A 10,000-nucleotide genomic window follows, 5' to 3' on the forward strand; every position below is an offset into this window, starting at 1 on the left:
GATGTTTAAAAAAAAAAAGTACAAACTTTATTTAATTTTAAAGTCTTTTTAGTTACAGCTTTACCTAGAAATAAAAAGCATTCATTACTAAGTTTAGAAAAACATGTTTCATTGGAACGAAGGTAAACTTACGGTAGTTTTTGTCCCTCCTATAGTGTTTAAATATTCAAGTATTAAAATGACAAGGTGTCTCACTTATTTTACAGGAGTTAACCCTGCACAAACAAATTTGTAAACTACAAAAGATTTGAATTCAATAGAATGGGATCTTTATCGGAGAAAAATTGAGACGTTTTGAGTAATGTGAGAACAAGTTTTACATTATCTTTTGATAATGGAGTTTAATTTTGAAAAGATCTGAAATTTTGCCTATGTAAGGAAGTTTAAAATAACAAATGGTTTCTTTTTGTCTACCAGGTTATATTTTAGAAACAGATTTGATCAGTAAGATATATTTTATCAAGAAGCCAAATTGGGTATACGTTTTATTCTAGTGTTTTAAAAAGGTTAAACAAAAACCAAACTTTGTGTTATTAATTTTGAAAACCCTCTTAATTAAATATTCAATTTAAAAATGTGACTTACCTTGTATACAAAAGAGGTAAAATTATAAAAATTAGCATAAAGTCCAAAGTAAACGCTTTTATGAAAAATTGTAGTTAAAATGGAATTATTAGTTTTAGATATATTTACATCTAAAAAGAATGTTTAAAAAAGTTTGGATGCTTTTTCTTTTTCCATTATGAAAGAAATCGATTTGTCTGGTATTGATTCAATCAAGAAAACTGGAAGAATAAATTTCATTAGGAAATGCTGCAAATATGTCTTCAACATATCTTTTATAAAAGTTTGGTATAACTCCATTATACAATTTTAACCACTTTCCTTCAAAGTTAGCCATAAAAAGATTTATGAGAACTGGTGCAAGTAGTGAACCCATTGCCACTCCATTGATTTGGTCATAAAATTGTCCTCTAAAGAGAATATGTGTTGAGAAGTTGCAAAGTGAAAGAGTTTAATTAAATCAGCTTTGTTAATTAAGGTATCTATTAAAAATGAAAATTACTACTGTCTATAGTTTTGTGTAGTAAGATGCTGGTAAATAAACTAGACACATCGTGCCACATAAAATAGGGATGAATGAGATTAGCACTATTGATCTCATTAACAAATGAAAACAAATATTTTGCGCAAAAATCAGTAGTACTACACAAAGAATTCGTTTAGTAATGAGTTGAATGTTTATGAAGATAATGTTAAAACTTTCAAATGGCAGTGATATTTACATAATACTTATGAGAATAGACTATTGACACAACAATATAAAACTGAACATAATGATTTTTTTTGTTTTTTTTTGTTAATTCACCTCCTCAAGGCCGTGAAGGCCACTACAGACGAGGAGGCTATTAATTGTGGTTATAACCCTCTCTCAACTCTGTATATCCGAAACACAAACCTTGACAAACAAGGCTGCTGCACGGAGAAACAAATTGAGCATAGTACTACCAATGATGTGGTGGGGATCAGATGATTAAATAGCTCAATATCAATATCTTAAGAAGCAAAAGTACATTCTGAGTTTGTAAACATCTGAATTTCCTATTTTAAGTAAATCTAGTAAGTATAATTTAAAATTTTATTTTATAGATCTACATTTTTTTTGCAGAAAATTGAAAGGTTTGAGGCTTATTTCTGATTTTATTTGATATTAAAATGAGTTTTAAACATATAAGATATTTAAGATACAAACACTTTCAGCTACTCAAAATGCACTTTTAAACATTCATTTTTTCGAAATCAAAAAAAACAACCTTGCCATCAAATGTTGACTACCCTTGAATAGCTTTGCTTTGTTTTAAAATACTTATATTAATATTGAATAATACAATTAAAATATTGCAAGGAATGTTTAACATTTAAATATATATATAAAAAAAATAAAAATGTGTGAGAACATAACAATAAAAACTATTCAAAAACATTTTATCTACCTTTGCAGTGACTGAAAATACTCCTCAAAAAATTTTAAAGCTTCCTCTTTAAGTTTAAATGTCTCTACACCATTATATGTATGCTTATCAGGTACAATAATAGACCCAAAACATCGTTTCTCATTGCAATAAGTTTTCTAAATAAAAATCAGCTATTGATAATTTGATGACAACTTTGTGGTTATGATCTGAATAGTTTTATTGTAAAGCAATTTTTTAATGAAAATTTTGAGGGCTTTTTTATTGATGATTTGACTATTTATTTTATCTAGTTTATATTTTATAAAATATCTAAGGATCCAAGCAAATTTAATTAAAAATAAAGTTAGAGTAATTCAAATATAGACTTTATATCAATCAAAAATCATACTTTTATCAAATGTTTAGCTAACTTGATGAAAGGATGCAAGAATAGCTTGTTTTACATATTGTAAAATTTGTTTTATTTTGCACTTTATATTCTTTTGTTTTTTTATATTTTTCTTCTTCCTTTTTCAATTTGTGTTTTGCATCCAGGTCAGCTTTGTAACTTAACTAAACTAATTTAACTGATTTCATAAATAATCTTGCTATGTGAATATCAAGTGTGAATCCAAAGTTCAATATTGTATCTTTTACAAACCTTAAAGTCTTAATATCTTCTCTTTTCAATCATTTGAAACAGACAGCTACTTCTTATTCTAATCTTTCTTTTGTGATAGTTTTGGGCTTGCAATTGTTTGTGAGTTTTAACTCCAATAAAATTTATTTACTAATTACAACATTGTCGATATTCTTATATTGATTAATGACAACCCTCTTACTGAGTCCTCTACTTTATGTCTACTATATTAATAAATAATAAACCTCTTACTGAGTCCTCTGTTTTATGCCTTCTATATTAATGGGTGGCAACCCTCTCACTGAGTCCTCTACAATATGTTCCCTTGGATTATCATTCACTACTGACCTCTCATGGAATCATAAAAACCATTAATGCATTGCAAAGTTAGCATTTCCTAAGGTTGCATCTTTTTTTGTGCTTGCCATTTTCTTACTCCTGATTCCATTTTCTGCATCTAAAAATCTCTTATTAGTTCCTGTATGGAATTCTGTTGTCAAATTTGGGCTGGTTTTTAAAATGATGCTCTTTCTCCTCTAGACAAGGTCCAAAAATGCATTGTAAATGTAGCTGGACCTGCTCTACCTACTAGAGTTGAGCCACTTTTCTATCATTCAAAAGTCACATCTTTTTCTCTTTCCTACAAACAATATCATGGTCTCTGCTCAAAGAAGCTATTGTCTTTAATCTTATCTTTATCTTTTCCTAACTAATACAACCTACAATTTTTCAAATCTTCTGTCAACCGTTTCCTTGCTCTTTAACACTGTTCTTTGTTTTCAAGTAACTTCTATCTTAATAGTGGTAGCTAGCAGCCTTGTTTGGACTGAATTAGTACTGAAAATAGTCACTTAACTCTTAGATGAGGTATGGTTAACAACAAAATGACAGCAACCATCTTGTAATACTTCAGAGAAGCACTTGATTGCTTTTATTCGGTTAAGTTTTATAAATATGTGCAAGCTATTTGCTGTAGTGAAAAACATTTTAATATGGATTTCTAGAAAGTACTAATTTTGGTGGATGTGCATTATCGCTGCTTCTAAATTTAATTTAACGAGAAGTTAAATTAAATTTAGAAGTATTTTCTAGATAAGTGTCATGTTACTTATGCAAGATTGTGATATGTGTGATTTTCTCACTGCGCAACTCGTAACTTTTAATTTTATCAGGTACAATACATTAAAAAGCATATAACTTTAAATCAATTCATGATTTTATTCATACAATGATAACGCCTGTAGATAGTGTCTGATGCATGGCTCATGGTCATCACTAGTCAAGAGTGTCAAACATGAGTAAATAGCAAATAATAATATAAAGACTGTTACTGATGCAAATTATTGTGGGCATTTGTATTTGCTTTTTTATATACGCTTCCAAAAAATTACTTTTGTATAAAAATCAACAAAAACATAGTTATGGAAATCATTATCATTGTTTTGACTAGTTATTAACTGAACAAGTTGTTAAAACAAAATGTATTAGTTTGTTCCAATTGTTTTCTGTAATTTGTTGAATTAAATTGATAACAAACTTTCATTTTGTTCAATTTCAACATTAAAAAAACCTCACTCCCCACACTTGCCAAATATGTTTACATTCTTACATGTTAAAGGCACTTATTAAAAGTAAGCCCTTCCTTAAAAAAAAATGTTGTGCAAGATGTTTGTTTGTTAAGGTATTTTTATAAGCTTTTTAAGGGTTTTTTACGAGATGTTTAAGACCATATTTGTGAAACGTTTAGGACCACCTGGACCATATTTACCACCTGTCTAGCTTGTTAGTTGAACTTTATAACTCAAACTTAAAAATAAATAATATTTCTATTAAACTGTTTTGTTGAAATCAAGAGTTTGCGCTATTGGAGTTTTTTGCTTATAATTGATTTATACAATCAAATTTAGTTTATAACTTATATAATACTCATTTTTATTGACATCAAAGATAAATGAACCAGACTACATCAAAAAAATAATAATAATAATAAACAAGCTGTGATAAAAAAATTATTTAGTTTTTTGTTAAAATCTTGATAAATGATTTTGGCAACTAATTATAAACTTATTTTATAAGGTTTAAAATATGAACAATACTTGTCTCAGGACTTGGATTCTCTTTAATACATTATTATTAGTTAATGCTCTTTGATGCAAATCAAAGAGATAAAATTCTTATATTAATGTCATTTAGATTAGATTATGTTCGTTGATTATTTCTATCGTATAAATAAATTAAACATTTAGATTTTATTAGATAAGTATTTCTATCATATAAATGGATTAAACAAACAAAATGTTTGTTTAATTTACTTATATGATAGAAATAATTATGTCAAATATTCATACTTTTATTAAACAAAATTTTATATCGAACATCAGCAAACAAACCGCATTAAAGGATTTTAGAATTTAGAACTTAAAGGTTAACGTTAAAACTTAAAGGTCACCGAAAAAAAAAAAAAAAAAAAGGAAAAAGAAAAGAAAATGTAAATCAATAATTTTATAACTACAATCCAAGAGAACACACTTAATGATAGTAAACAAAGCATCATACACAAATGCAATGAGTGTGATGATATAATTGAAAAAAATCATGAGTCCATCAAATGCAAAAGAGTGTGTGCTACTTGGTCTCATAAAGAATGTTCTCATCTATCTGAAAAGGAATTTAAATTTATCTGTGCACCAGACCATTCTGTTAACTTAAAGTAGCTTTGCAACGAATGTAAAAATAATAATAAGATATATCAAATCCCAAAGAATGTAAGCAAAATCAAAATGAATAAAAAAAACAACAACAAATTATTAATATATTTACTAAACAAAAATATGAAACTAAATGATGAAATAAAATTTATGTTAGTAATTAATACTAAATTACAGTGCCAAGTAAACAAATAAATCAGTGAAGTCTCTGTAGAGTCAGATAACATTAAACCTTCATGTCTTTCTGTTTATAAAAAAGTACAAAAAGTAGTACATACCTTGGATGATGATGAAGGAATACTATGAAATGAAACAAGTAAAAAGAAAAAAAATAAATATTTTTGTGAAATGGTTATAAGGTGAATTTCTCTAAGTAAGAAATATGATACAATCAACTTGTAACTTATAATGTAAAAAATAAACAGTTAAAAAGTGGTGTTCATAAAATTAAGAAAAAACTTAATGGAGACATAGTAATGCTGTGTGAGAATCCTGAAATTATGAAAAAAATAATATTAATGAGGAAAATTAATTAGTGGTCATACACAACTATGATCAAGATAATATTAAGAAGCTCAGAAGATTAGAGATGTCTGTAGGAATAATGAGTCTAGATTTAAATTAAAACAATGAACAACTTAAGAAGAAAATTATTGAAGAAAAAGAAATCCTATTACATGTACCTGATGCTACCCTAAACATCATTAAGAGAAAACTCATCATAAACAAAACTAGTGAACTGATTATCTATGATATAGATGAAAAAACAAAAAATTACCTGATGGAGAAAAGAAATTTCAAGTTATCTGTGAATCGGCAGGTAGTTCATATAATGTAATCATATAAATGTCATTATATGTTACAACTGTCAAGGCTATGGACACATTTCAAAAAATTGCAAACATGATGAACCTACCTGTAAGTATTGTGCGAGAAAACACAAGTCTTATAATTGTGATTATCAAGACAAATTATGCATTCATTGCTGTTGGTTTAATAAAGAAAACAACACTAATCATCTATGTGACTACTTTGCACAGGAGAGACAATGTCCAATATTCAATTATGTAAGAGAAAAAGTTAAGTCAAGGATTCAATAGAAACCAAATCTACCTAGAGAATTTAAATTTGTGTTGTTAAATATTGATGGTCTTATTGATAAAAAAAGTGAAGTTGAAAAATATTTAATAGAATATAAACCTGAAGTTATTGGTTTAACTGAAACACATGTGACTGACATATACTTGGATTGTGAAAATAAATTTGAACATTACACCTCCAGAAGCGTATTATCTTCTAGCATGCATACTGGGAGATTTACACTTTTGATCAGAGAAGATATCAAAATTTTAGACGTTAAGCAAACTATAATTAAGTCGTGGATTATAAGTGTTTTACTTCAAGTTATAAATAAAACTATACCTGTAAGTTGTGTATATAGATCACCTTCAAAAAATAATGAGATCGAATTTATAAACTTTTATGAAAACTGAATCAACATGATCGAATATAAATACAAAGATATTATAGTCATGGGTGATGTTAACTTTAATATTGATCCATTTAGAAATCTAAACAACTCACCATATTCTAAAAGTTTTCTTGAAGTCATAAGAAAATCAAGCTTAAAAATAATCAACAATGAAATTATACCAACAAGAATTACTCCAACTAGTAGTACAGTGATTGAGCTGTTTTTAAGTAATTTACCTCTTGAAATTGTTCAAAATGAGTCTCATAAAATTTCAGACCATGAAATGGTTGTGTCAATGTACAAATTCAAATTAAAAAAGATTTCACATTTAAAGAATAACCAACACCATTCCAAAGAAATTAAATTATATGACAAAATAGACTATAAAAAATTAAATCAAGAGTTGATAGTTAAACTTGCAGAAAAAGAGAATGGATTCAGGAAACTAAATATTAATGAAATAGCTGAGCAATTCATTAACAGTATTCAAGAAATTATAAACACAGTAGTACAAGCAAAAATCGTTTCAAATAACAATAGGAACTCTTACTACAAATAGATGAGTGATGCTAAGTTGTTGACAGCAAGTAAAAAAGTGAGTCTTGAGTGGAGTAAATTTAAAACAATGAGAAAACTTGAAGTGAATAGAAAATTGTCTCAAACAATACAGAGTTTATAAAAAATGTAGAAATATCAAAACCTACTTATTGAGAAAATTGAAAGCAGAGTATTTTAAAACTAAAATTGGTATTTTTAAAAATGACTGTATTGCTATGTGGAAGACCTTAAAAACTCTTACTGAAACTAAGTGTAAGGCTCAATTTAATATATGGGACGATATCACATTTGATAATTTAAATGAAAAATCAATTGCTGATAAATACAATGAATTTCTCGTTCAGAGTATTCTTGATATTGAATAACAAAATTAAACAACTATCTGGCTGTTGCTCACATAAAAACATCACAGCATGTTAGTGGATTGAATGAATTTAAAGAAGTTTTTAAATATCAACTTGACAAAATAGTAAATGACCTTAAAGATAAAAAAAGTATATGTGAAGATGTGAATGTTGTTGTTGGTGACTTTAATGCTCACCACTCTGAATGGGTTGGCTCTAGTGTCAGTGACTCTGCAGGCATTAAAGCCCACAACTTTTGCCTTTCTCAATCCCTAACTCAAATAGTCAACTTTCCAAATCGCTTTCCAGTCAACCCGAATCATCTACCTTCTTTACTCGACTTATGTCTTGTTTCTGATCCTAGTCAGTGCTCAGTTTCTCCACATTCACCCTTAGGTTCTTCTGATCACAGTTTGATCTCTCTAAAACTAATATCTCATTCTTCTTCATCAACTGAATCCCCTTATTATCGAACCTCTTACAACTACAGTAAAGTTGACTGGGATTCTTTCCGTGATTTTCTTCGTGATGGCCGATGGGTAGAAATCTTTCATCTTCTTGTCGACAAATGTGTTTCTTACATAACTTCGTGGACTCAAGCTGGCATGGAATCTTTTATTCCCTCTCGACGATTCCAGGTCAAGCCTCCCTCCCCTCCGTGGTTTTCCTCACACTGTGCTGCTGCGATTGCCAATCGAAACCGTTACTTCCATATTTATCAGCAAAACAATTCTCCAGAAAACAGACGTCTGTTTATTACTGCTAGAGACAATTGTAAAAAGGTTTTGTCTAATGCCAAAACCCGCTATTCTCAGGTCATGAAATCTCGTATCTCATCTCAAAAATTAGGCTCTTATGACTTCTGGAGAATCTTTAATAATATCAATAATAAGAGCAAATCTATAACTCCACCTCTCTTGAATGGTTCAGACTTTGTCACCACACCTAAAGACAAAGCCAAATTGTTTGATAAAAACTTTTCATCAATATCATCTCTTGATTCCACTAGTTGCGTTCTACCTGATATTGCTAACAAACAGGTTGATCCATTGCTTGACATTCATATCACTCCAGCATCTGTATCTAAAGTGATTTCCTGCCTAGACTCTTCTACAGCTTGTGGCCCTGACAACATACCTGTTATTGTCTTGCAGAAGTGTTCTTCAGAGCTTTCATCTATACTCTCAAAACTATTCAACAAGTGCTTATCAGAGTCTTGCTTTCCAGCCTGCTGGAAAGCGGCATCTGTTATCCCTATCTTCAAAAATTCTGGAGAGCGATCTGATTCGTCTAACTACCGTCCCATAAGTCTTCTTCCTATCAGAAGCAAGGTTTTTGAATCTTTAGTTAACAAACACTTAATTTCTCATATTGAATCTAATAACTTTCTGACCATCAATATGGATTTTGATCTTCTCGTTCTACAGCTGATTTGCTAACAGTAATAACTGACAGGTTTTATCGTGCATTTGATGAAGGTGGAGAGGTTAAAGCCATCGCTCTTGACATTTCAAAAGCTTTTGATAAAGTTTGGCATGCTGGTCTTCTCCATAAGCTTTCTTCTTATGGTGTATCCGGCAACATCTTTAAGATCATTGAATCCTTCCTTTCCAATCGTAGCATAAAAGTTGTCCTCGATGGAAAACACTCATCTTCTTATTCTGTAATTTCAGGGGTTCCTCATGGTTCTATCCTTGGCCCTATACTCTTTTTAATTTACATTAACGATCTTAATGATACTCTCACATCTAAGGTGGCATTGTTTGCTGATGATACTACCATTTATTCTTGTCGTGATAAGAAACCAACACCCTCTGATTGCTTGGAGGGGGCATTTGAGCTTGAAATGGATCTCATTTCTGCCACAGCATGGGGCTCACAGTGGTTGGTTTAATTTAGATTAAACTTTAATTCAGATAAAACTCAATTTTTTTCAGCCAATCATTATCGCAATAATTTAGATCTTCCTATATTTAGGAACGGTGATGTACTCGATGAGTCACCTACTCTTCATCTTCTAGGATTAACTCTTACTTCCAATCTTTCTTGGAAACCATATATCAAATCAGTTGCAAAATTAGAATCTGCTAAGGTTGCATCTCTTTATCGAGCTAGTCACTTTCTTACTTTGGATTCTATTCTCTACCTCTATAAATCTCAAATCCGGCCTTGTATGGAATACTGTTGCCATATCTGGGGCAGATCTTCTAATGATGCCCTTTCTCTTTTAGACAAGGTGCAAAAACGCATTGTAAACATAGTTGGATCTGCTCTTGCAGCCATTCTCCAACCATTATCACATCGTCGTAATGTTGCTTCTC

At 29.6% G+C, this 10,000-nt stretch overlaps 1 protein-coding gene across 4 annotated transcripts in view; it reads right to left on the minus strand.

The window, feature by feature from the left end:
• The window catches only part of LOC100206499 (nitric oxide synthase 1), a 101,549-nt gene that overhangs the window by 59,590 nt on the left and 31,959 nt on the right, over window positions 1–10,000 (minus strand). For all 4 annotated transcript variants that reach the window (XM_065795272.1, XM_065795273.1, XM_065795270.1 and 1 more), the window contains exon 3: window positions 1,995–2,131. In XM_065795272.1, the coding sequence (XP_065651344.1) occupies window positions 1,995–2,131 (137 nt within the window). The remainder of the gene's footprint in view (window positions 1–1,994; window positions 2,132–10,000) is intronic.

The sequence above is a fragment of the Hydra vulgaris genome, chromosome 04 (genome assembly GCF_038396675.1).
Source record: "Hydra vulgaris chromosome 04, alternate assembly HydraT2T_AEP".
Taxonomy (NCBI): Eukaryota; Metazoa; Cnidaria; class Hydrozoa; order Anthoathecata; family Hydridae; genus Hydra; species Hydra vulgaris.